The sequence below is a fragment of the Chionomys nivalis genome, chromosome 3, assembly GCF_950005125.1.
Source record: "Chionomys nivalis chromosome 3, mChiNiv1.1, whole genome shotgun sequence".
NCBI lineage: Eukaryota > Metazoa > Chordata > Mammalia > Rodentia > Cricetidae > Chionomys > Chionomys nivalis.
In genome coordinates, this window is record NC_080088.1 from 94,150,191 (window position 1) to 94,177,211 (window position 27,021).

General features: G+C 46.9%; 1 protein-coding gene across 2 annotated transcripts in view; it reads right to left on the reverse strand.

The window, feature by feature from the left end:
• The window catches only part of Dnaaf5 (dynein axonemal assembly factor 5), a 41,112-nt gene that overhangs the window by 1,288 nt on the left and 12,803 nt on the right, over nucleotides 1-27,021 (reverse strand). For both annotated transcript variants that reach the window (XM_057766092.1, XM_057766093.1), the window contains exons 6-12: nucleotides 26,805-27,017; nucleotides 22,088-22,231; nucleotides 18,395-18,563; nucleotides 14,070-14,217; nucleotides 10,263-10,413; nucleotides 3,289-3,445; nucleotides 771-962 (exon numbers count right to left, since the gene is read on the reverse strand). In XM_057766092.1, coding sequence (XP_057622075.1) covers nucleotides 771-962; nucleotides 3,289-3,445; nucleotides 10,263-10,413; nucleotides 14,070-14,217; nucleotides 18,395-18,563; nucleotides 22,088-22,231; nucleotides 26,805-27,017 — 1,174 coding nt within the window. The remainder of the gene's footprint in view (nucleotides 1-770; nucleotides 963-3,288; nucleotides 3,446-10,262; nucleotides 10,414-14,069; nucleotides 14,218-18,394; nucleotides 18,564-22,087; nucleotides 22,232-26,804; nucleotides 27,018-27,021) is intronic.

Below are 27,021 nucleotides of genomic sequence, written 5' to 3' on the forward strand. Positions count from 1 at the left end.
CTAAAAAGATGCGCATGCACGCATGTACATGCATGTGGAACTCAAGGGGGAACCTAGCTTAGGTCCCCATGCTTGACAGCACATCTTTTTATCTGCTTAAGCCAATGAAGCCAAAGGAGGCTGCGGGATAGCCAGTCTTCGCTCACTCCTGCAATGGCTGTTTCCACTCTTCCTTTTAAAACAGCACGGCCCACAAAGTGTCCTGTACCATGCAAAGCTGTTTGTAAAGATATTCTTACTATTTTCATTCTTTTTTTTTGTCTGTGTGCATGTGTGTAGAATACATGTGTGCACATATGGAGGTCAGAGGTCAGTGTTGGAGTTTCTTCCTCTACTATTCTCCACCTCTGCCTACTCTGATATCCTGAGTTCTACCCCTGGAATCCACATGCTGGAAGGCAAGAACAACCTAATGCAAGCTGTCTTCTGACTTCCATGCACATGATGCTGAGCACATGTCCCCCCCCCCCCAAATAAATACAAATATTTAAAACAGGGGGCTGGAGAGATGGCTCAGAAGTTAAAGTCATTGGGGACTTGGATTTGATTCTCAGTGACTCATGGCAGCTTATAATCACCTGTAACTCAAAATCAAGGGAGTTCAATGCCCCCTTCTGGCCTCCATGGGTCCTTCATTGCATGTGATGCACAGACATACACACAGGCAAACACTCATACACACACACCTGGTCTCAACTAATTTCTCGCTTAGTAACTCAGGGTAGCAGAACCCAGAGACAGCTGCACCCCATAAGCCCTCGAGAGCTCACCTAGGACTGTATCCTGGATGGCACTTTCAGGGTCATCCAGATGGACCAGCAGCTCCCTGTATAAGAACTGAACACTGCTCTGAAAGGCAGATTTTCCATCGGAGTTCTGCACACACTTCAGCCAGGTAAGCAAGGCAAAAGCAGCAGCCATCCTCACATCATTGGAGACATCATCTAGGCGCTTCAAGAGCTCTGTGGGGAGGAGACAGGTCAGAGAGGCCAGGTATGCAGACTTATGGCAGGGCTTTTAACCTGCAAAGTGGAGGGCCCAAGAACCCACCCCCCAAAGGGAGACTCTCCAGAAGTAAGCATCTTCAGCAGATGGAGCCTCACCGTCCTGAACCTGTTCAGTCCCAACAGCCACACCAGACACTGGCGGCTGCTATGGGCTGAAGAGCCTGAGGCCAGTAACGTGACAATTGTGCCAGCCTTGGTTTATCTCCAGGAATTCCTTGGCCAGGCTGTGTGCTGTCAAAACACATCTATTCTTCCTGACAGGCAGAAACTTTTAAAATAATGGGTAAGAGTTTCATTAAACTTAGGCTTAGCTGGGTGTTGGTACACACCTTTAACCTCAGCACTCAGAAGGCAGAGGCAGGCAGATCTCTGAGTTCGAGGCCAACCTGGTCTATAAGAGCTAGTTCCAGGACAGGCTCCAAAGCTACAGAGAAAACAAAACAAAAATCCTTATGTTTTCCCCATAACCTGGAAAACAAACAAACAAACAAACAAACAAACGGAACGAAACAAAACCTCTCTGGGGCCAGATGTGAGCCATGGCTGCAATGCCAGCACTTGGTAAACTGAGACAGGAGGACTGTTCTAAGTCTGAGGCCCAGTTAGGCTAGACGGAGTTCTAAATCATTATGGGCTAAACCTATCTCAATTAACCAAAGGAGGCTAAAAACAGTTTCTGGAACCTGCTTCTATAGCACAAACCTTCTGGAGAATGGGCAAGTAGCGTAAAAGCTGAATGTCGGCCTGGGCAGGTTGCCTCTTACCTGTCTCCGAAAGCTCATGATCAGGCTAGCCCTGGCTTACAGAAGGCATGAAAAGTTCACCACACACAGAGTGCAAGGCCTCCTGCCAGGAGTATTAGGACAGGGACCTGCTGGAATAACTCATGGGGGATACAGCTGGGCTCTGGCTGCAAGATGTTTAGAAGCCAAGAACTTGCTATGTAGACCAGGCTGGCCTCAAATTAGAGATCTGCTTGTTGGATTAAAGGCGTGTGCCACCATGCTTAGTGTAGGACTTTTTGTTTTGCTTTTTTGAGATGGGGGCTCATGTAGCGAAGGTAGGCCTCAAACTTTTAATCCTCTTGCCGTCACCTCCAAAGTGCTAGGATCACAGTTGTGTGCCATCACATCTAGCTTTCTTGCTTGTTTTGACATAGGGGCAAGATAGACCTGGATGGTTTGGAATTGTCTTTTCTTTTCTTTTTTTTTTTAAAAAATATTTATTTATTCATTATGTATACAATATTCTGTCTGCATGTATGCCTGTAGGTCAGAAGAGGGCACCAGACCCCATTACAGATGGTTGTCAGCCACCATGTAGTTGCTGGGAATTGAACTCAGGACCTTTGGAAGGGCAGACTATGCTCTTAACCACTGAGCTATCTCTCCAGCCCTGGTTTGGAATTTTCTATGTGGTTTAGGTTGGCCTAAGATTTGCAGTAATTCTCCCTGCCTCTGTCTCCCAAGTGCTAGAACAAGAGGAATGTGCAGGTCTTAACTTGCTTCTAAAGGATATTATTATTTTACCTTCTTGACATACTAAACCGTCTATAGTGTTACCTGTCCTGAAGACCATCCATCAATCACTATAATGTCCTCATTTCAATTTCTTGGAAGCTGTGTTAAAATCAATCATCTCTGCACCGGTTCTCTCCACGTTCCCACACCCACTGTTCTGTCTGCTGACTGTTCTCTCACACTGTTCTTCTCAGGGTGTATCTGTTCCCATGGTGCCCAATGTTCTGCTTCGCACTGTCCCTGTCAGCTCCTAATGGATGCCCTGATTCCCCCCGTTTCCGGTCACCGTCTGGGATCTTGCTGACTCTGATATCCTCATTTTCTATCTATAATTTGCTTGGTGCTCAGGCTGGTTGTAGACAGGTGGTAAGGCTATCCCGTGGTTCCATGTAGACTGCTTTCTCTAGCACTTAGAAGGTAGAAGTCTTATTCTACACCTTATTTTTTTTCTTACTGGGGATCTGGACACAATTCCTGCTGAGGAGAGTCTTCCACTCAACATAGGGCTACACCATAGTGGTCCTGGAAACAGAGCCTGGACCCATCTCCAATAATGCCCAGAGTGGTTCTCCTTGCTTCTGGTGTGGGCTGCTTAGTCAGGGCTGGTTCCTTTGTCACTGTGGTATATGGATACCCAGCACCCACTCAGTCAGGAGTCAAACAAGTATTTTCTAAGTCTGACTACAAAAGAAGTTACTAAGTAGCTCTGTGCCTCCTCACCCCTACCCCAGCCCTCCACCTTCCCCCCTCCAGTATCTTACCAGGATAGACCTTGAGAAATTTCTCTGGTTCCATGGTATCCCCTGAGTTCTTGAGGAACACACTAATGATGCGGCAGGAGACCAGGCGTGTGGTCTGTGAGTCATCCTCTAGTATGGCCAGCACTTGTGGCATCAGGGTCTCCTGTGCCTCCTGCACCTGCAAGCCACAGATGCACCGGTGAGAGGACATCTGGCTACCCGTGCTGTTACAACTTCTCAGTGCTCTCTGCCAGGCACTCCTGTCTGCAACACCATGCAGTTAGGAATACTGTGTCCATTTTTACCAAGAAGAAGATTTGAATCTCTGCCTGTCCCTGACAGGGTTGTTTTCTGTGTAGTTCTGGCTGTCCTAGAACTCAGTCTGTAGACTAGGCTGGCCTTGAACTCACAGAGATCTTCCTGCCTCAGCCTTCCAAGTGCTGGGATTAAAGGTGTGCACCACTAACTTCCAAGTGTTTGGTTTTGTTTTTTAGTAATAGTTTTGTTTATATGTATATGTATGTAGCCATATATGTGCTATAGTACATGTACGTAGAACATGTCAAGAGGACAGCTTGCAAGAGTCAGTTCTCTCCTTTCATAATATGGGTCCTGGGAACAAAACTCCGGCTATCAAGCTTGCTGGCACTTGTATCATTTATTACTGGCTGAGAGTGCTAGAGGACAGGTCAGACCATGCGAAGTACAGACAATTCAGCTCATCTATAATCCTAGCATTTCAAGGGAAGACTCAGCTACAAAGTGAGTTCTAGGACAGCCTGGCCTACAGAAAATTGTCTCTAGGGGAAAACCAACCAACCAACCAACCAAAAACCCAAGAGGGGCTTGAGAGATGATTCAGACGGTAAGTGCTTGCAAGGATCCAAGTTCAACCCCCAGCACCCATGTGAGGGCTGTGTGTGGTGATACACATCTGTATTCCCAGTGCCAGTGGTCAGAAAAAGAGAGATATACAGTAAAAGAAAGATTCAAAGTCAAAGAAAATGTTTAAATGATTTACAGTGTGTTAAAAATATATGCAAGCTAAAAGTTAAAGTACTTAAAAGTAAAAAAAAAAAAAGGAAGAAAGAGAGTAGTTGGGTGTGGTAGTACACACCTTTAATCCCAACACTTGGGAGGCAGAGGGAGATTGACCTCTGTGACTTCAAGGTGTGGTAGCATACACCTTTAATCCCAATGCCTGGGAGGCAGAGACAGGTGGATCTCTGAGAGGTCAAGGACAGCCTGGTCTACAGAGTTATTCCAGGTCAAAAATACAGAGAACCTGTCTCAAAAAGCAAAAAATAAAAGTAAAAATAAACAAAATAGAGGTTAAAATAAAGCACACAAAGATGGAAAATACACAGAGAATTTTGATACTGTATGCTATTATGCTCTCTTTGAATTGTTTGAATGCTGAGGAAGGAGCAACAGTTGCTAAAAGATATTTGTTTATAAATGCTACTGAACTAATCCAACATAGATATTTTGAAAATACCTTGACTTCAGAATTTGGATCTAAGGATATGATACTTTGGAAAAGAGATTCTTCTTTTGTTTTCACAGACGATGACACCCTGCGGATTGCTTCCATCCCAATATGGTATGGTAGACCACGCCCTCCTGAAAGGTTGCTGTGAACACCTTCAAAAAATTACTTCACTCAATTGATGACTGAGATGAACCTAGCACACCGGTTATACCCTGAAATATCTGATTAACAGCGCCCCCATTCAGCAGGAAGCAGTTTGGAGAGAAATAACTACGTCCATATTCCCAAATATTGTTTATAAATGTTCTTTTACATTTAAAGGGGGATATGATATAGGTATGAATAATTTGCATTGATATGGATTTTGCTTTAGTGATTTAAATTTAAGGTCAATTTTGTTATATGTATATGTATTTCTGATATTGATTAAGGTATTGTGATTGTGTAGCTCATGTAAAAATGTTACGTATATAAGTTGTTAATAGTTATCTATAATAGTCAAGTTTGTAGTCATGTTAGATTTTCTAGATGTACATAGATATATTTTAGATTGGCATTCTTCATATCTTTCAAAGATTATAGAATATGGCATTTTAAATGTTTTAATAACTTAGGACTTTTCATGACAATGAGACACGTCTGCTCCTGGCAGCACCAATCTACTTCAAGAGGAAGATGGGCATCAAAGAGGCTCCTTATGGAGTTTGATAGCATTTGGGCAAGAAACTGCTCTTGCCTGGACTGTTGCATAAACTGGACACAAAGAACCCGCAGAGAGAGGACTGCTGAACTTGCCTAAAGGTGAGATGATCTTTTGGGGTTCCTGATTCATGAAAGAGTCTGCGAGACATTCTGCAGGACACAGCAGACAGTGACTGAACTGCCTTTGAAATTTCCTGCTTCATGGAAATGTCTGCTGGAAACTATGGGCCTGTAGGCCGAAGATAGATGCCCCAACGGTACAGAGAAACTTTGGGTGACTGTCAAGTCAGTGAGATGTCTCTGTCATTTCTAGAGTTTGAAAGTTGCTTATTTCTTGTTTGCTTAGGTAATATTGTATCTTTCTGGAGTCTTTGATGGAGTTGAAGAATAGTTAGTTATAGTTATAGTTTTCCTTAGTTATGATAAAGATAAAATAGATGTAAATATTGTAATTTTTACTTGATAACTGTTTTGTTATATGTAATTTTGCTATGTTAAAGTTAAAGCCTTCCTTTTTTGTTTAAACAGAAAAAGGGGAAATGATGGAGGAAGGTCATTGGTTAAATAATAAAGAAATTGCTTGGCCCTCATAGGTTAGAACATAGGTGGGTGGAGTAAACAGAACAGAATGCTGGGAGGAAGAGGAAGTGAGCTTAGATGCCATGTAGCTTCTCCCCAGGGCAGACGTGATGAAGCTCCGACCCAGGATGGAAGTAGGCTAGAATCTTCCCAGTAAGCACACCTTGGGGTGCTACACACATTATTAGAAATGGGCTAGTCCAGGTGCGAGAGTTAGCCGAGAAGAGGCTAGATATAATGGGCCAAGCAGTATTTAAAAGAATACAGTTTATGTGTTGTTATTTCGGGGCATAAGCTAGCCAGGTGACCAGCAGCTGGGGCGGCAGGAACACAGCCCACAGCTCCTACTACAGACATACACAGCCAAAACCAAAGAACCCTTTGCCCCACTACAGTAAATTGCAAAGTATGGCAGTTCTTGAAGGGGAGTGATGGAGAGAAGAGGCAGGAGATGATGGCTGCCTAGAATCCCCCAGTGAGGGGCTGGGGTGTGGCTCAGTGGTAGAGCACCTGCCTACAATTCTCCAACTCCAATGAGAGGCTGGGGTGTGGTTCAGCTGTAAAGCACTTGCTTATTAGCATGTAATGGGGGGGCCAGACCAGGGAGATAAAAACACATTTAGATGCATATAGAAGGTTGTGTATTACAAGAAGACAGGTTAAGGCATGAATCAGTGAAAGGAGGCTAAAAGGGCCTGTAAGCAGCCTGAGTAGGGCTTCTGTGTCACCAGGAAGGCATCACCTTTACTAAGGAGGTGAAGGGGATAGGGAGGGTACGTGGGTGTGAGGTGGGCTGCAGGCCTCTCCTCTGGAGTCCCAGCTGAAGAAGGCAGGCACCTGCAGGGAAGGAGACATTGGTGGGGACAGGCAGTGTAGCAGCAGGTTCTGGAGTGAAGACCTGGTGGCAGTTATGACTGTGCTGCCACCTGGTGGATCTGCAGGGAAGCAGAGTCAAGCTTCTGTGCTACTTTCTAGGGAAATAGGCCTTTTCATGGTGTAATAAAGGTATGGCAACTGAGCAGGGCCCAAGGATGATCGCAGGGGCTGACTGGCACCCAGTGGGGAGGTGGAAGAAGCAGGTTGGGGGGTCCATTGAGGAGGGCACCCATGTCAGGAGGGAAGGGATCACAGGACAAATGAGGGTTTTGTTTGCAGATTTAACTGTTCCTTTGCTGATCTATGGTCAGAAATACTTCCTTCTCTATGAGCAAAATGTTCCCCAGCCCAAATCTTGATTCTGAATTTCGGATCACCCTAACCATTTCTATTTTAATTTGGTCAGTGGAATTCCTCAAACTCTGAGAACTAGATAACAACCTGATGCTGTCAGCAGGGGGCGAGCATACACTGTGAGTGGCTGGCAGAGGCCTGTCACAGTTCCGAGACCGCAAAGGCACATTTCCTGGGCAGAAGCATCAATTTTCTATAGTTTCAGTGTCCTGGTTTATTTCACTAGCCATACTAACAGCGGTGCAGTTTTGGCCTGCCACTCCCAGCGATTTTGTCTGTGTGTTGCTAGAAATTGACAGGTACACCTCCAATCCTAAACTTGTAATTTTGTGAAGATCATTCAATATAACTTGCTTTGGCACCAATCTTCAATAATACATGCTACATTATGTGTTCAGATGTAATGCATATGTGTGTACATGTGCTTATGGAGGCCAGGAATCAACACCAGGCATTTTCCATTATCATTCTCCAACACACACACACACACACACACACACAATTTTGTGTGTGTGTGTCTGCTTCTCGTATGTGTACCATGTCCATGTCTTCAGAGTCCAGAAGAGGGTGTCAGTTCCTCTGGAGTTATAGGTGGTTGTGAGCCACCAGACATGGGTGTTAGAAACTGAACTTTCCCAGCAATCGGGAGGCAGAGGCAGGCGGATCTCTGTAAGTTCGAGGCAAACCTGGTCTACAAGAACTAGTTCCAGGACAGGCTCCAAAGCTACAGAGAAACCCTGTCTCGAACAAAACAAAAAGCCCCCCCCCCCAAAAAAAAAGAAAAAGAAAGAAACTGAACTTTGGTCCCCTGCAAGAGCAGAACCATTTCTCCAGCCTTCACCTTATATGTTTTTTTTTTTTTGTTTTTGTTTTTGTTTTTCGAGACAGGGTTTCTCTGTGGTTTTGGAGCCTGTCATGGAACTAGCTCTTGTAGACCAGGCTGGTCTCAAACTCCCAGAGATCCGCCTGCCTCTGCTTCCCAAGTGCCGGCTCACCTTATATGTTGACACAGAATCTCTCCCTAAAACCAGAGCTCATCGACTGGCATTGACTGTCTCTGCTCTTCCAGTGCTAGGGTTACAGACCTATGTGATTATGCCTATGCTTTTTTTTTTTTTTTTTAAATATGAATGCTGGAGATCCAAACTCATGTTCATGATGCCATGTCATCTCCTCAGTTCCACCACTCTAACTGCCTAAGTATTAACTATGTAAATTATAGAACAGTGTGCCTGGCACATGGGCCAGCTCCCACAGCGTTAGATACCATGCTGAGGCTTTACTTGGAAAATCCCATTTATTCTTCACACTAGCCAAAAGAGTCAAGGAGCATTTTAGACAGATAACCAGAGCAGAGAGAAGTTAAGTGGTGGATCAAGACTCAAACCCAAGTTGTGACTCTGAGATCTGCTGCTAACCACCACCATTAGCACTTTCCAATACGACAGTCGCAAGCCACGTGTGGGGAGCACTGAGCCACAGCCAGTCAGAATCACACCACAATTCACTACAGCTGTAAAGTACATGTGATTTTTTGAAAACCCAGTACAAAACAAGCAAGAGGAACTATCTCACAATCTGTCAAAGACCAACTCCCAGCTGAAAATGTTTTGGGTACTAATTATTAGGAAAAAAAACTTAAAAAAATATTTGCCATGGGAACACCCATCTTTATTGTGGACAGGATCAATCCCTGGTCTTGTGGTCCTGGCGATATAAAATGGAGAAAGTAAGCTGGGCAGCAGCATGATTCACTGTAGTCCGTTTCCTCTGTTTGTTTGAGACAGGGTCTCATTATGTAATTTTGGCTGGAATACAGTCAGCCTACACAAAGGAACTGGCTACATAGTCTAGGTTGCCTTCAAACTCAAGAGATCTGCTTGCCTCTACCTCCCAATTAAAGGTACAACTTGTCTGCTTCTTGACTGTGGGTGTGACGAGCTGCTTCAAGATCCTGGTCTGTTGGCTTCCCCCCGCCACGATGGACTGTAACCTTACTGTGAGCATGATAAGCCCCTTCTCCTCTGAGTTGCCTTTGTCAGGGCATGCTATCACAGCAACCAGATAAGAAACTAAGGCAGGAATGGCCAAGATCAAAAACACTGATGACAACTTATGCTGGAGAGGTTGTGGGGAAAAGGGAACACTTCTGCATTGCTGGTAGGAATGCAAGCTAGTACAACCCCTCTGGATGTCAGTGTGGCAATTTCTCAGAAAATTAGGAAACAACTTTCCTCAAGACCCAATATTACCACTTTTGGGTATATATCCAAAGGATGCTCAATCATGCCACAAGGACATGTGCTCAACTATGTTCATAGCAGCATTGTTTGTCATAGCCAGAACCTGGAAACAACCTAAATGCCCCTCGACTGAAGAATGGATAAGGAAAATGTGGTACATTTACACAATGGAGTACTACACAGCAGAAAAAGATAGCGACATTTTGAATTTTGCAGGAAAATGTATGGAACTAGAAAACATTATTTTGAGTGAGGTAACCCAGACTCAGAAAGACAATTATCACATGTACTCACTCATAGGTGGTTTTTAAACATAAAGCAAAGAAAACCAGCCTACAAACCACAATCCCAGAGAACTTAGACAACAATGCGGACACTAAGAGAGACTCACATAGATCTAATCTACATGGGAAGTAGAAAGTATAAAAAGGTAAGATCTCCTGAGTAAATTGAGAGCATGGGGACCTTGGGGGAGGGTTGACGTGGGGAGAGGAGAGGCAGGGAGGGGTGCTGAGAAAAAGGTGGAGATCAATAAAAATCAATTAAAAAAAAAAAAAGAAAGAAACTAAGGCAGTTTGCGAACCTAAAGCAGAGAGGCCAGATCCCAGATCCTTCAAGGAGATGGTGCCTGTTACAAACAGGGCACTCAGACCTAGGCCTGGCTAGAACTGACCACCCAGGTCTCAGCTCTACAAGGTCTCTTGGTAGCCACAAGGGCAGACAACTGGGATAGGCACAGAAGTCCTTACCTGCTTGGCCGATAGGATGTCACTGCTGGTGAGTGCCCACAGACAGGATATGGCAGCTGTCCGGATGGCTGCAGCCGTCCTCCCTGCATGCCACTGCAGGTTGGGGGCTAGGATGTCATTCACTACCATCTCCAAGTAGCCATGGAACTGTCTGGAACAAGACGACAAGTAAGGAAGGACACACAAGCTACTCTGAAGGACAAACTGCAGTTTGGGAAGGAACTAGACTGACGTTTAAGAAGGTCAGGTAAGAGGCACATGAAGAGACCCAGGCCAAAGAGTACCAACTTATGGAGAAGTTCCCACCAACAGTTGGGGGCCTCTTCTGGAGGCTGATAGCCTGTGAGACCAGCAAAGAAGGGGAGCAGGCGAACCACGAAAGCTAACTAGGATGACGTGACTTGCATACACTCAACCGAGAATGTCTTAAGGTTTCTATTGCGGTGTAAAGAGACACCATGAACACGGCAACTCTTAGAAAGGAAAACATTTAGTTGAGGTGGCAGCTTACAGTTTCAGAAGTTTAATCCACTATTATCATGGCAGGGAGCATGGTGGCCTGCAGGCAGACATGGTGCTGGCTGGCTACATCTTGATCAGAAGGCAGCAAGAAGTAGACTGTGACACTGAGTAAAGCTTAAGCAATAGAGATCCCAACGCCTGCCCCCACAGTGACACACATAGTGACCGTTCCTGTGAGCTTATGGGGGCCAATGACATTCAAATCACCACATAGGTACTAAGCTGCTTCAATTTCCTTAGTTCATGACTGGGGACAGAATCCAAGAGCTTGGCATGCTGGGTGACGACGACATCCCAGCTAGCTCTTTATGTGCTCCAGCGTTCAAGAAAAGAGTACCAGGGTCTACAGAGATTGGCAAGGACTCCTTAGTGACCTGACCCTGTGTCCCTCCCAAAGATGTGACCCTTGCCAAGTGGCCTGGTAAACTTGTGGCTTGTGGGGGGCTCTGTACTCAAGTGCTTTATCAACCATGATCAGTCATTTGGATCACGTGTTACCTCTATCACAATCTACTGAACCTGCTATCTGCTCCACTAAAACTAAGGAAGCAAGAAATGACATGGGGCTGGAGAGATGGTGTGGTGCTTAGGAACACTTGCTGCTCCTTCAGAAGACCTGAGTTTACTTCCCAGCACCCTCATCAGGTGGCTCCCAACCACCTGTCAGACCCTCCCTAACAGACTGCTCAGGAGTTCTCTCCTTATCACTGCTGGTCTGTAATCTGCTTCCCCGAGTGCAGAGACTGCATGCTTGTCCCACCACAGCCAATCTGTATAGTGCTGGGGATTGAACCCTATATACTAGGCAAGCACTCTACCAACTGAGCTGTACCCTCAGCTCAATTTTTGTTTTTTGAGACAAGAGCTTGCTATGCAGTCAGGCTAGCCTGGAACATCAATCCCTCTGCCTCACTTCCTGAGTGCTGAGCTGACAGGCATGCCCCACTACTCCTGGTTTACGCAGTGCTGGAGATGGAACCAAGGCTTCCTGCATGCCAGAGAAGCACTCTACCCACTGAGCCACATTCCCAGGCCTAGCCAGTGACTGCAGTTTTAAATTTTACATTATATTTTATTGTTGTATGTGAGGGTGGGATGGGGAATGTGCCAGTGCGCATACAGAGGTCAGAGGACACGTACAGGAGTTGGTTTCCTTCTTCTTCCACCACATGTATCCTGGGCATTGAACTCAGGTTGTCAGGCCTTGGAAGCAAATGCCTTTACTCACTGAACCATTCTACTGGTCCTCTATTCCAGAATTTTTACATGAAATTTACTCAAAGGCTGCCAAAGGGACGGAAGCAAAGGCCACTTACAAAGGCGGTAACTTGGGGAGGGCTTTCTGTAGCTCCTGCTTGCTCCCTTACAGGCCTCTCAATAGCTCAGGCAAGAGTGAGAAGCCAGAGGGGCAGGTAGGATGCTGTGGTGCTGCCACTCTGGCCTGCTGTCAGCTGAGCACTGTCTTCTCTAGGTAGGGAACCCCAACCTCTAGCAGGGGCGCACACTGCCAGACTGAGCTCTGCCTGGATAACCTTTCACTCTTCATTTTGTAATCTATAAATCAAAACCAAACGACATTCATGCTGGCTAGTTTTGTGTCAACCTGACACAAGCTAGAGTCAGCTGAAAGGGACCACAACTAAAACACCGCCCCATGAGATCTGGCTGTAGACAGACCTGTAAGGCATCTTCTTAGTGGCTGATGGGGGAGGATTCAGTCTATTATTGTGGGTGGTGACACCCTTGGGCTGGTGGTCCTGGGTGCTATAAGAAAGCGGGCAGTAGCTGAGCAGTGGTGGCACACACCTTTAATCTCAGCACTTGGGAGGCAGAGGCAGGCGGATCTCTGAGTTCAAGGCCAGCCTGGTCTACAGAGTGAGTTTCAGGATAGGCTCCAAAGCTACAGAGAAACCCTGTCTCGAAAAACCAAAGAAAGCAGGCAGAGCAAGCCAGGTTCCTGCCCCTGACATTACTCAGTGATAGACTGTCACCTGGTAGTGTAAGCGAGATAAATTCCTCCTCAGATTTGTTTTGGTCATGGCAATAGAAAGTCCAAGACGATGTTATTTTCAAACCACCGCTACCCAAACAAACAGTAGCAATTTTCTCAGTAATTTATCTGCATAATTGGAATCTCCAGACTGACTTCATCCTGAGAGGTCTGAAGTGTGTTTTGGGGAATCTAGCCCAAACCTGGGAGGTCAGGGGTGGCTGCTTGTTCCTCAGCATAGTGGGTTGCATGTGGAGAGGGCCACAGCCCCGGTGGCAGCCCAGGCTGCTATGCACTCACTCCATTCTTGTGTACATGCCTGCCCAGTGGCCTGCTGCCAAGATGCTCATTAATACCTTTTTATGGTCCCTTTTCAGCCCTGAGGTTTTTGCAGATAGCAGGAAATAGAACTTCCTGCAGTGTGAGAGGCTGGCAGCCAGCCCCACACTAGGAGTGCGTATGAAAGGGAAAGATTAGAATGACCAAGTCACAGGGAACTTTAGAGTTTGCTGACCACACTGTGTGATGATAGATTTGTTTGGGGGGAGATGGGAGAGGCGGGGGAGTCCTGCCCACATGGGGCTAATGTGTTCAGGTCTCCATCTTTAAGACCCAGGGCTGCCATGGGGTAAGGCTTGGGAGATCCCAGCATGGCTTTAATCTTATTCTGCCCGGTGAACCAAGGAAAGCAATATTTCAAGATTTTGTGTGTGCGTCTCTCTGTCTCTCTCTCTGTCTCTCTCTTTCTCTGTGTGTGTGGTCTTCTTACAGGCAGCTCTGACTTTGAACATCCTCTCCCAGGATGAACTTCTGGTCTGGGTTGTTCCCCACCCACCCAGAGTCTGTTCTTTCCTAAGCTCTTTGTTCAACTTTTTCTTTACTTCAAAGCCATAAAATTGGAGCAATGCTGCCTCGGAGCTCTTCTGAGATAACAGAAAGCTACCCCTAAGCCTTCACCATCAATGCTAATTCAGTCAGGTCTGTTAGGTCTGAAAGGTACCAAAAGGCTTTTAAAACAGAACAGCGGATACAGAAGTCATTAATAGTTAATGTGCCCTAAAACTTTCTCACTCAATGGAATCTTAATGACTCCCCCACAGTGACTTTGATTTACTGTCTGTGTCTCTGTGGTGCACTCACCAAGCCCACTGTTTACCTAGCAGCTATGTTAGGGATAGAGACCACCAAGGAGCCTGCACTTTAGCCCTCAGGGGCCCTGCCCAGAGCAGCATGGGAAGATGGGAGACCCATCCAACACTCATGTGGGCTCTACCCAGACCCCAGGACTGACCTACCCTTGAGAGTTAACAGTGTCCTTAGGCCTCAGCAGCATCGTGGACAGGACAGAGAAGAGCTTCAGGCGCATGTGCGGGTCTGTGGTGGGCTGGAGACAAGTCCTTAGGGTAGGAATCACATGCTGCAGCACTTCTCCCACAGCTGGGCCTGGAAAAAAGAGGGAAGGGACTACAGCAAGCTGCTGGCTAGCCCGGCTTCTCTGATGGGGAGGATACAGGAGCATGAGTGTGAGGGAGTTGTCCTGCAAGTCGCAGGGCTGTGGCCCCCATTCCTGCCATGCTGCTCTGCCAATTGCTGAGGGCACTAACAAAAGACTAACCCCAGAAGTCCCTCATCATGTGACCAAGACACAAATCTGGCTTCTCTTTACAATCTCCAAATTCATTCTTTTTTTTAAAAAATATTTATTTATTATGTATACAATATTCTGTCTGTATGTCTGCAGGCCAGAAGAGGGCACCAGACCTCATTACAGATGGTTGTGAGCCACCATGTGGTTGCTGGGAATTGAACTCATGACCTTTGGAAAAGCAGGCAATGCTCTTAACCACTGAGCCATCTCTCCAGCCTGGCAATGCTCTTAAACACTGAGCCATCTCTCCAGCCCTCCAAATTCATTCTTTTTTTTTTTTTTTTTGGTTTTTCGAGACAGGGTTTCTCTGTGGTTTTGGAGCCTGTCCTGGAACTAGCTCTTGTAGACCAGGCTGGTCTCGAACTCACAGAGATCCGCCTGCCTCTGCCTCCCGAGTGCTGGGATTAAAGGCGTGCGCCACCACCGCCCGGCTCTCCAAATTCATTCTTTAAAAACAATTTTACTTCATTATTTTTAATAATGTGCATGTGTGCCTAAAGATATGTGCACATAAATGCAGAATCAGTGGAGCCCAATAGCAACGATCTCCTGGAGCTGGAGCTACGGGCAGTTTAGTGACACATGACATGGGTGCTAGCAGATAAACCTCAGAGCTCTGCAAGAGCAGTAAGAGGTCTTTTTCTTTCTTTTTTGAGACTGGGTTTCTTTGGGTAATAGCCCTAGCTGTCCTGGAACTTGCTCTGTAGACCAGGCTGGTCTTAAATTCAGAGATGTGCCTGCCTCTGCCTCCCGAGTGCTGGGAGAGGTCTTGATGGCTGAGCCATTCCTTTAGTCCTCTTTTTCTTTTGACACAGGATTTTACTTTGTAGCCCAGAATGACTCTGAACTCAAGACAATACCTTAGCTTCCAACTGCTCTGTAGTGTTCCTCCACCTTCTTCTTTTGAAGCAGGGTCTCTCACAGGTCTAAGATTTAATGATTAGGCTAGCCTGGCTGGTTACTGAACCCCAGGGATTAGCTTCTCCTCTCTCTCTCTCTCTTTCTCTCTCTCTGGGCTGGGGTTACATGGGTGTGGTGGCCTTTAATCCCCACCACTCAGGAGGCAGAGGCAGATGGATCAGAGTTTGGGGCCATCCTGGTCTACACAGCAAGTTCCAGTACAGTCATGGCTATACAGAAAAACCCCTTCTCAAAAAGAAATCAAACAAGAAAACGCCTGACATTTTTACAAGAGCCTGGGGACAGCCCTCAAGCTTGCAAGACAAGTATTTCACAGACAGAGCTATCTTCACAGGCCGACTTATCAAACTCTTTAAATCTAAAAATCAAGAAATGTCTGAACAATGCACCGAAATCAGTCACTGAAAGCACCCCACCATTTGTTCAAGCCTTATGGTATGGAAGAGAAGAAATGGAACCCTGCTTCCTTCACCCCCATCTTTCCTCCAGGTCACAAAGACTTCAGGGGCAACACCTTGAGGGTTCACTGCCAGGTGACTGGAACTATACATATTATACATAGCCTTGAGTTGGGATATAATGGCTGACATGCCAGAACATGCCCCTGAACACTTCCCTGCTGTACCTTGGACTTTGTATTTTAGCTAAAAGCCAGGCACAGTTTGTTAATTCTACAACTGGACATCGAGCCAAGTCACCTAAATCTCCCACTTCAAGACCCTGTGTGTCCAGGGTTTGCACTGTGGAGATGGGGGCTAAGGAAACAACAGCTTTGTCCACCCGAAGCTGTGTGGGTCTGAGGAAGAGAAGGAAAACAAAATCAGCACAATGGGAAAAGCAGCTGCTGGCCTAATGAGATGAACAGGATCCCTCCCGCATGGGTGAGTGCCAGGATTGCTCTAAGCAGCACAGGCAAGTGCCAGGGTTTGCTTAGACTCTGTCAACATCAAAGGACAGATGTCTGGAGCCCTGCAGCTGATGAGCCGGCTCTCAGAATAAAACCCAAGTGCACAAGCTGGAGTTTCATTCACAAAGGAAGAAAGGGGATGCAGGATGGGAAGCTGACATTCCTACTTGAATTTCAGTGAGAGGCAAACTGCCTTTCAAGATATCCACACAGTGAGGGGCTGGGGCTGTACCTCCATGGCTGGAGTGCTTGCCTAGCACACTTGGAGTCCTGGTTCCAGCCCAGCACTGGATAAACTGGGCATATGGTGGAAACCTATAATCCCTGCAGTTAGGAGATGGAGGCAAGAGGATGACTTCAAGGTTCATCCTCAGCTACAGAGCAGGCTTGAGGTCAGCCTTGACTGCATGAAACCCTGTCTTCTGAACAAAACAACTCCATCCAGAGAAATGTGCTCCACAGCAGCGCGGGTCTAGCTTTCCTGGTGGATGGGGACTGGAAGCAGGGTATGGAGCTGCACCCTCAGCTCCTGCATCTGCCTATGGTCCTGGCTTGAGCCCTGAGTCTGCTCTGTCATTGGTCAATCTGCCAATAAGCGTGCCAGTCAGTGCTCTGGTCTGACACCAGTCCCTGCTACAGTGCGGTTATCACCAGTGTTGACAGAGATGGGAGGAACTACTGCCAAGTGAGCTCTTCTTGTACTTCTGGTCTTTACATGTCAGGAAGTCAAAGCAGAGACTCCAAAGGCTCCCAACATGTGGGTTTTTCATGCCCATAGCCCACCTCCTAGGCATCAAGCAGGCCCAGGAGCTTAGGGCCCAGGAGGTGGGAGAATATGGGGATCTGGGCCAACTTGAAAGGAGAGTACATACCATAATTACTGCAGACCACACCAGAACTATAGTGCCCCTATTCACAGCCAAACTGAGTACAAACGGCCCTGTTGCAGTCCACCCAGGAAAGGGTCCTGGGTCTTGAGGAATGTAGCAGGACCTTCCCATGATATGGACTCACAGGCCCAGAGGCAACCTCATTCAGCACAGCAGCCCCCACCCCTTGGCATGGGATGGCTTGCTGTATGAGCGTACCATTTCTGCTGTCGTTTCTTGGTATGGGTGTGCACATGTGGAAGTCAGAGCTCGACATCGGATGTTTTCAAGAGCTCTTCACTTCATTTTTCGAGAAAGCCTGTCTCACAGCACCTAAGGCTCCCTGAGTCACCTAGACTGGCTGGTCAGCAAGCCCCACAGACTCTCCTGTCTCTGCCTCCCTAGTGCTATGACTATAGGAACATGATGCTGCACCTGGCCTTTAAAAAAGATCTACTTTTGTTTTACTGTATGTATGATTACCTTGAATGCATGTATGTGCACTGTGTGTGTGTTTGGTGCCTGCAGAGGCCAGAAGAGGGCACTGGATCACTTGCAACTGGAAGCCACCCACCATGTGTCCTTTGCAAGAGTAGCAGGTGCTCTTAACTGCTGAGCCATTGCTCCAGTGCCACACTGGCTTTTTATGTCTGGCTGTGGGAACTGAATTCAGGTCCTCCTGTTTGTGCAACAAGCACTTGAGTGAGCTGTCTCTTCAGTCCCACAGGCGCCATCTCTGCCTTTTGAACATAGTCTAAGGAACTGCAGCGAACTACACCTTCTGGTGTAAACACAAGACACTGTGTCATCTGCCATGCCTGTTGTATCTACAGCTTCTCCCCCACAGAGCTGGGGGCTCAAGTGGGATTTGTGAAGGGAGCTGGACCACTTGGTACTAAAAATGCTAAATAAATAAATAAATAAAACCCCACTAAGGATTATAAAGCAATGCTTCTCACTTCTACAAAGAGCCCCCACGAGAACTGAGGGGAATGCTAAGGTCTTGGGGCTATATGCCAATGTGGCTGGAGACGCTAAATTTTACTGTAAAACAGAAGTATCTGAAGAATACAAGCTGCAAAAGAAGCCGTGTGACCCCAACCTGTGGGAGGCTAAGGCAGGAGCAGAACTGGTTTGAAAGCATCCTGAGCTAAATAGCAAGACCCTGTCACAAACAGAAACTATGCCTGGGTCAAGGCTAGGTTGTGTGGCTCAGGATGGTGAGGATGGTGCAGCTGCAGCCTGGCTTGGGCAGGTCAGTGGCCCGAGGCTCACCTGCCTGGGTGAGCACCACAGTGAACTTCAGCAACTGCACAGAGTGCACTGTCCACTCGCCATGTGAGGCCGTCAGCCGCTCCAGGAGCGCACCCACATGCTTACGGAACAGGTCCTGACTGCTGGGGATGTCTTCCACCTCGGCCAGTGTGTCCATGGTGTTCTGGGCCTAGAAAAGGGTTTACGAAGGTTGGGACCAGTGTAATTTTTAAATTTAAAATACTTTTTGGAGGGGGCTCCCCCCGCCCCACCAAGGGTTTCTGTGTAACAACAGCTCTAACTGTCCTGGAACTAGCTCTTGTAGACCAGGCTGGCCTCAAACTCAGAGATTCTCCTGCTTGAGGGGGCTTTTTGAAAAAGTCCTCTTATGTAGTTCAGGTTGGTCTCAAACTTAGTACATAGCCAGAGATGACCTCCAATTTCTAACACTCCTTCCTGCCTATACCTTCTAAGTGTGGGAACTGTAGGTATGTGCCACCACACACTCAATTTATTCTGTATTGTACTAGGTAAATACCAACTGAGATCAAGGCTAATTTCTCTTTCATTTACATTTATTGATTTACTTTGTTGGGAGAGGGCATGCATGCCACAGTGCATGTGTTAAAGTCAGAAGATGACTTGAAGGGTCAGTTCTCTTCTGCCATCTGGGTTCCAGAGATTACATTCACTTGCTGAGCCCCCTCACTGACTCCCTAGAGTCCACTTTTTATTTATTTATTTATTTTTTTGAGATACGGTTTCTTTGTGTAGTTATGGCTGTCCTGGAACTCCCTCTATAGATCAGGTTGGCCTCCAACTCACAGAGATCTGCCTGCCTCCGCCTCCAGAGGGCTGGCATTAAAGGAGAGGGTGACGCCCAGCTAGAGCCTACTTTTTAAATGTTAACATTCTCGGAGATTTTCTTGTCATCTGAGGTCTGTGACTATAGCAACCACCAGCTAGACAGAAACCCGTGACCAGGAGGCAAGGGCTATAAAAGCAAACGCCTCCAAAGAGCAGGCAGCAGGCTGCAACAGCCTACATCAGGGCTGGTGCCCTCTCTACAACACTTTCATACACAGATTTGCCTTGTCTGTGCTGCTTATACCGCAAGTAAGAGACACAAACCCACCAACTCAGGAGCTCACCTGTATGTATATATGTGTGCGCGTATGCTCACATGCGTGTGTGTACACGTGTATGAGTGTGGCCTCCTGAGATGCTCAGAGGCTATGCTAGCAGGGGCTTGACCACATATGGACAAGGGCAAAGTAGTTTTAAAGATATTACAAGGGTGGAGGGAGGGCAGGGTGGCTCAGTCATTTGCAAGCTTGAAGATCTGAATCTGATCTCAAGAACCCACATCAGAAGCCAGGCATGGGGTGTATGCCTATAATCTCAGCAATGCAGAGGCAAAGATGTGGGTGGGGTGAGGGTGTTGTTCTTAGGACTTGCTGGCCTAGCCTAGGTGGTAAGCCAGTAAAAGACTGTCAAATAAACAAAAACAAAAATCAAGGTAGAGTTGGAGAGACGGCTCAGCAAATAAGAGCACATACTACTCTGTAGAGGACTCAAACTTAGTTCCCAGATTTCACAATGGGTGGGGTATATCCACCCACAGCTCTAGCTCAAGGTAATCTGAAGCTCTCTTCTGTCCTCTGCAAGTACTGCACTCATGCACACATTAAAAAAATCTTTCAAAAAAAGGAAAAAAAGGCCGGGCGGTGGTGGCGCGCGCCTTTAATCCCAGCACTCGGGAGGCAGAGGCAGGCGGATCTCTGTGAGTTCGAGACTAGCCTGGTCTACAAGAGCTAGTTCCAGGACAGGCTCCAAAACCACAGAGAAACCCTGTCTCAAAAAAAAAAAAACCAAAAAAAAAAAAAAAAAAAAAAAGACAAAGAAAAAACTCAGAATGGATGGTGCCAGAGGAATGACATTGGCCACCACGCACACATGTGGACCTACACACTTGCATGCAGATACACACACAAAATAGTAATAAAAAAGAAACTGCTACTGAGTCAGTGACTCAGCACATAGATGGCTGAAGGAGAATCAAGAGTTCAAAGTCAGCTTGGGTTACATAGCAAGACCTTGTTTAAAAAACAAAAATCCATTGCTGGAGAGGTGGCTCAACAGCTAAGAGCATGTACAGCTCTTGCAGAGGTCCTGAGTTCAGGTCCCAGCACCCATGTCAGGTAGCTCACAACCATCTGTTACTTTAGTTGTGGGGATTCAATGTCTCTGGCCTTTGGGGGCACACGTGCTCATACCCACATGCAAACACACACACACATATAAAATAATAAACCCCACCTCTCGCCCCCCCCCAGAAAACCCAAAACAACAACAACAACAACAAACTAAAGGGAACTGGGGCTAGGAAATCATGTCAGTGCACAGTGCATACCTAATATAGGCAAGGCCCTGGGCTCTATCCCAGAACTATGAGGAACCTTCCACTCTCAAACACAGACAACAAAACTACCACCTAAATCTCTAAAACCATAAAACCATGATCATTGAAGGCTGCCCTCACCCTCCTCCTTTAGTTCTCCTACCCAGACTAGATCTCAAGGTAAAAACAACCCATTGGTGGCTCTGAAGCCAACCACAAAGGTTAATGGATAGCCAAAGGAGAGAGTCACAGCCACCTTCTGGGATTTAATACAGTAGGCAACCCCTGACATTCCCTTGTATCAGGGGCCTGGACAGTGGGCCACATCTCTGCTCCTGACCTGAAGGGTTTGGCTTCCTTCCTGTGGCCTGCAGGCACAACTCTGCTAGAATTTACAGCTCTATCAGTGACAAGCTGTGTTTGATGACATATGACACATACCCTCTAGAAAGGGTGTCTTGAAAGAGAAAAATTTGAATTGAGAAAGTCCCTAACAAAAGAGGGGGAAAGGCTCCTCCAGGCAGGGCACCACAGGATACCTAAGCCTCCTGCAGGCCCTTGAAGGTGGTTGACAGTCCCATCTGGTCCCATCGGCTCTTGAGGCCCACAGGGATGTTAAAGATGTGTGTGTGTCCAGGGGTGTGGGTGTGTATGTCCGTGGGTGTCCATCTGCTCGTGGGAGTGTGTTTGTCCATGGGTGTGTGTGTCCGTAGGTGTGTGTGGGTGTCTGTGGGGGAGTGTGTGTCCATGGAGGTGTACATACGTGTGCATGTGGAGACTAGAAGCTGACAGAGTATTATCTAATTCAGTCACTTCCACCTTATTTTCTGAGACAGGAAGCTTGTCTGTCTTCAAAAGTTCAAGGCTAGCCTGGACCAAGCTAGTATGTCTCAAAAACAAAAACAAACAAGCAAAACTTAAAAAGAACATTTTAAATCTTAGATACAAGCCAAGGGGACAGAAACAACTCCACATGATGGGCTGGGTTGCCATTAACACAGGACAGCCACCAGTCTTCCCTACAGCTTCTGGCTGCACAGGAATGCTTTGAAGCCTCAAGAGATTGGTGGGGGTAGGGGTTCAGGGTCCCAGTATTCAACAGCCTTCACTCTTAAGACAGAAGATAAGTCTGTAGGTGGAGGGACACTCCCTGGGGCCACTTTGTGAGTGACTCCTCCTAAATGCTCTGAATTCTTTCACCTTTGCTAGTTAAGACTGCCCCAGGCCTGGAATTCAACCGTGCTGGAAACTGACAGAAGATAGGATATTTCCTGTAGAAAGAGACTGTTGCTGCGGGGTGCTGCTCGCCTTACCTTCTTCAAAAGGCCCGGAGCACCTGAGACAGCCAGTATTGTCACCAGCACCTCCATGAGTTGCAGGCTGACAGTGCAACAGTCTTCCTGACATACAGAGAGTAGAGCCTGCACACACAACAATAGATGCTCCAGGTAGAGATTCTGGAAGAGACCACAGGAAGTCAGTACCCCCTCCCTGCAGCCAGTGCAGGGTCCATACATGTGACAAGAGTCAGAAAAGCTATTGTGCCCTATTTGAGGGCTGTAGGCCCCGACCAGAGCACACCCACTGAGAAGAGCACGTTTGGGCCAGAAGGGAAGCAACAGAAGGATTAAGAATACATTTCGTGAGAGCCAGGCAGTGGTAGCACATACCTTTAGTCCCAGCATTTGAGAGGAAGAGGCAAGGTGGATCTCTGTGAGTTCGAGGTCAGCCTGGTCTACAGAGCAAATTCCAGGACAGCCAGGGCTACGTAAAGAAACCTTTTCTCAAACACCCCCAAGAATATATTTTGTGACATGTTTACTGGTATCTTTAAACTTAAAAATGCTGATCCTATTTATTCTGTGCTCCATGGAACCTGTGAACAGACATGGTAGAGGAATGCTAAAGGACGTGAATGCAGAAAGAAGCCTGCGGGACTGCAGCTTCCTAGGTGAGAGTGCAGCTCTGCAAGAATTCTGAGACATTCTGGGTGGCAAACCCTGCCTCCTACCCTAAGCGCTCCAGTCCAGAGACTGAGCTGGGCTTCTCTTCCCCCAGCTTCTCTGAGTCCTAGATAACCCGGCCATTTTGACTATATTGGCCTCTTGGCTGCCTGGCTCCCCCCACCCACATCATCTGGTTCAGTCAGCTGGTCACGTTCATTCTGGACTCTCCCAGATGTCTCTGCCCCTCTCTACCTCATATCTATACTAAAACCCTCAACCCCTTAGGTGCAGTCACGGCCTCCTTTTATTTATTTTTTTCATTCACAGGCCTGTTAGCCCACTATCAAAGAGGCTGAGGCAGGGGAGGGGGAGAGGGGGGAAATGATGATGAGGAATTCAAGGCTAAACTCAGCCAAACAGCAGTTATTTCAACCTGGGCTACAGAAGATTTTGTTTCAAAAACAACAACAACAAAAAACCTCCAAACCCCTAAACCTCATATTTAACAACTTTATGCCGGAACATATATTATGATGATATTCCCATGCTGAAATGACTGCCCGTCAGATCCACTTTAAATTACTTAGAATGGAGTCAAGGCTAGGGTTTAATTCTTTTTTTTCTTTTCTTTTTCTTTTTTTGGTTTTTTCGAGACAGGGTTTCTCTGTAGCTTTGGAGCCTGTCCTGGAACTAGCTCTGTAGACCAGGCTGGTCTCGAACTCAAGGCTAGGGTTTAATTGATGTCTAGCTTGAGTAACAAGCTTTCTGACTGCTATAGGTGCCAAAGGCTAAGCTGCACATACTTGGCTTTCCTGGTTTCAGGTGCATTTGCTCAAGAATCATGGCTGGGTGACCAATGGAGCCAGAACTCCCATGGGCTGTAGGAAGGCAAAAATTCATGGTCTTTAGCATTCCTCTACTGTATCCATTCTGCAGGTTCCATGGAGCACAGAATAAATAGGAATGGTGGTGACAAGCAATATAAATCATATGAAAATATGATTTATAAATACGCACACACATATTTACATACTAGCCCTCAGTCAAGAGAGTTTACCTGCTGAGCCATCTTACCAGTCCTGAAGGGCACCAGATCTCATTACAGATGGTTGTGAGCCACCATGTGGTTACTGGGAATTGAACTCAGGATGTCTGGAAGAGCAGCCGCTGCTTTTAACTGCTGAGCCATCTCTCCGGCACCCCCCTCCCTGTTCATTCTTAAAGAGTTTTTTTTTTTTTTTTCAAATCATGCTCTCATGACCACAAGAAATCCAACAGCCCTCGAACAACCCAACAGGAAGTGGGAGGGAGGCAGTGTGGAACCTGTCAACTCAGAAGTTCAATGGCCTTGACCTCGCCTGAACACATTTGCTAATAATTCAAGTCTGGCAAGAAGGAAACAGTGTGTCCGTCGTGGGTTTCTCTGGTATCAAGAGTCCTACACTGCTAGTACACCGAGGAAGAAGGGCCTCTTGAGTCCTTCTGTGCCCTGAAGCACTGCCAAGTTTCCTCTCAGGGTAGAGCAACGGTCAATGTTAAGAGTCTGTACTGAGGGGGCTGGAGAGATGGCTCAGTGGTTAAGAGCATTGCCTGCTCTTCCAAAGGTCCTGAGTTCAATTCCTGGCAACCACATGGTGGCTCACAACCATCTGTAATGAGGTCTGGTGCCCTCTTCTGGCCTGCAGACATACAGACAGAATATTGTATACATAATAAATAAATATTTAAAAAAAAGTCTGTACTGCTTCTTGTAGAAGACTCAAGTTCATTTCCCAGCATTCCTCTCAAGAGGTCACAATGACCTCTAACTCCAGCTAGAGGATCCATAACCCTCTCTGGACTCAATGGGCACCTGCACTCATGCACACAAATACACAATCAGTTAAAAAATAAAACAAAACAATACCTATCAAATAGCTGGTGGACCTATTTGGGAAGGATTAGGAGGTGTGGCTTTGTTGGAGGAGGTGTGTCACTGAGGGTAGGCTTTGAGATTTCAAAAGTTCACACCGTTCCCAGTTAGCTTTTTTTTTTTTTTTAAACAACTTTATTTCATGCACATTGGTATAACGTTGTCAGATTCTCTTGAATCTGGAGCTACAGACAGCTGTGAGCTGCCATGTGGGTGCTGGGAATTGAACCCGGGTCCTCTGGAGGAGCAGTCAGGGCTCTTAACCACTGAGTCATCAGCCCCTCCCAGTTAGCTCTCTAACTAGAACAGTGGCTGTGTCTCAAGATATAAGTTCTCAGCTGTTTCAACACCATGCCTTTCTGTTGCCACCTTCCCCGTCATGATGTCTATGGATTTTAATCCTCTGAAACCATAATCCCCCAAATAGACTGTAAACTACCTTGGTCATGATGTTTTATTATAGCATTAGGAAAGTAACTAAGGGGCTGGAGAAAAGGTCAGGGGTTAAGACCCTGATTGTTCTTCCAGAGGTCCTGAGTTCAATTCCCAGCAACCACACGGTGGCTCACAACCATCTGTAATAAGATCTGATGCTGTTTTCTGCCCTGCAAGGACACATACAAGCAGAATACTCTATACATAATAAATAAATAAATTTTTAAAAAAAAGAGAAGTATCTAAGACAGCAGCAGGTGTATGGCACTATGCCCATGTCTCTCACTCAGGTGACAGAAATGACTGAACAGAGCACTGGGGCTGACTTCTGTCAACCAGTGTCCCTCCCTCCAGCCCAGCTTTGCCAGAGCTGAGCCATCTCTAGGTACACCAAGGCCCAAACAGGTTGACTGGCTAGTGAGCAGAACCTAGTCTCCAATAAGAGGATCAGGGTACTTGAGAACAGGGTATCCCTAACACAGTAGAAACAACCAGAACATGTTCCAGTGGTAAAGCTGAGAGCTGGGCTGCCTGGCTCAGTTTAAAGCGAATCTGTCTGTCCAGTGGCACGTGGTTACTGCAAACACAGGATTCAAGGGCTAAGTGACACTGACAGAATGAGCTCTTGGTCACCGAGGATATGCTGTTCTACTAACCTTGATAGTGTGTGTACTCCCTCATTTCCAGGGCAGGGGCCTAGGACTCCCTCAACCCTTGTCACTGACCTATGAGCACCCACAGCAGCAACGCTAGATGGACTCTCCTGGGAGATGAACGTGTCCTGAGCTATCCAAGCTACTGGCACTAACAAGAGGAATTTTGTTGTTGTTTTGTTTTTTGAGACAGGATTTTTCTGTAGCTTTGGGGCCTGTCCTGGAATTTGCTCTGTAGACCAGGCTGGCCTTGAACTCACAAAAATTCAGCTGCCTCTGCCTCCCAAGTGCTGGGATTTTTTTTTTTTTTTTTGATTTTTCGAGACAGGGTTTCTCTGTAGCTTTGGAGCCTGTCCTGGAGCTAGCTCTTGTAGACCAGGCTGGTCTCGAACTCACAGAGATCCACCTGCCTCTGCCTCCTGAGTGCTGGGATTAAAGGCGTGTGCCACCACCGCCCGGCTCCAAGTGCTGGGATTAAAGGCATGTGCTACCACTGCACAGTTAACAATTTAAATGGCCACCTGTGGTAGGGTGGCCACAGGACTTAACAGGGGGTGCTGATGCTGGCACCTGGGCATGTTGCTGCCCTCAGGCTGGCTACCATCAGCAGTTACCCTGAGTGGCCAGCAGGGCTACCTTCCTTCTCCAGCACCAGGATGCCCTAGTACCTGTAGTAATAGGAGCGGCGGGGCTGTGTTCCGCCACCTGGCTGCCGGCATGACTAGCTTATGCCCCAAAATAATTACACGGAAACTGTATTCTTTTGAACACTGCCTAGCCCATTAGTTCCAGCCTCTTATTGGCTAGCTCTTACATATTGATCTAACGCATTTCTAATATTCTGTGTAGCACCATGAGCTGGCTTACCAGGAAAGATCTTAACCTGCATCTGTCTGGAGTGGGAGAATCATGGCGACTCACTGACTCGGCTTCTTTCTTCCAGCATTCTGTTCTGTCTACTCCACCCACCTAAGGGTTGGCCTATCAAATGGGCCTAGGCAGTTTATTAATTAACCAATGAAAGCAACAGATTAATACAAGACCCACCTCCATCAAGTACCCACTCTTCCAGGCACCCACTTACATTCTCAGAACCCTGGCAGATGTGCTCCTTGGCCAGCTCTGTGACTATGACCTTGAGGTGTGGCTGCAGGATGTTCTGGGGGCAGCCCTGGATGACGGATGCGAGGATCAAGAGGCCAGAGGCAGAGGGTGACTTCTTCAGCATGGCTAATATCAGTTTCAGAAACACTTCCGGGTTGACGAATGTGCCAATGAGCTCGGCAGCTCTTATACACTGT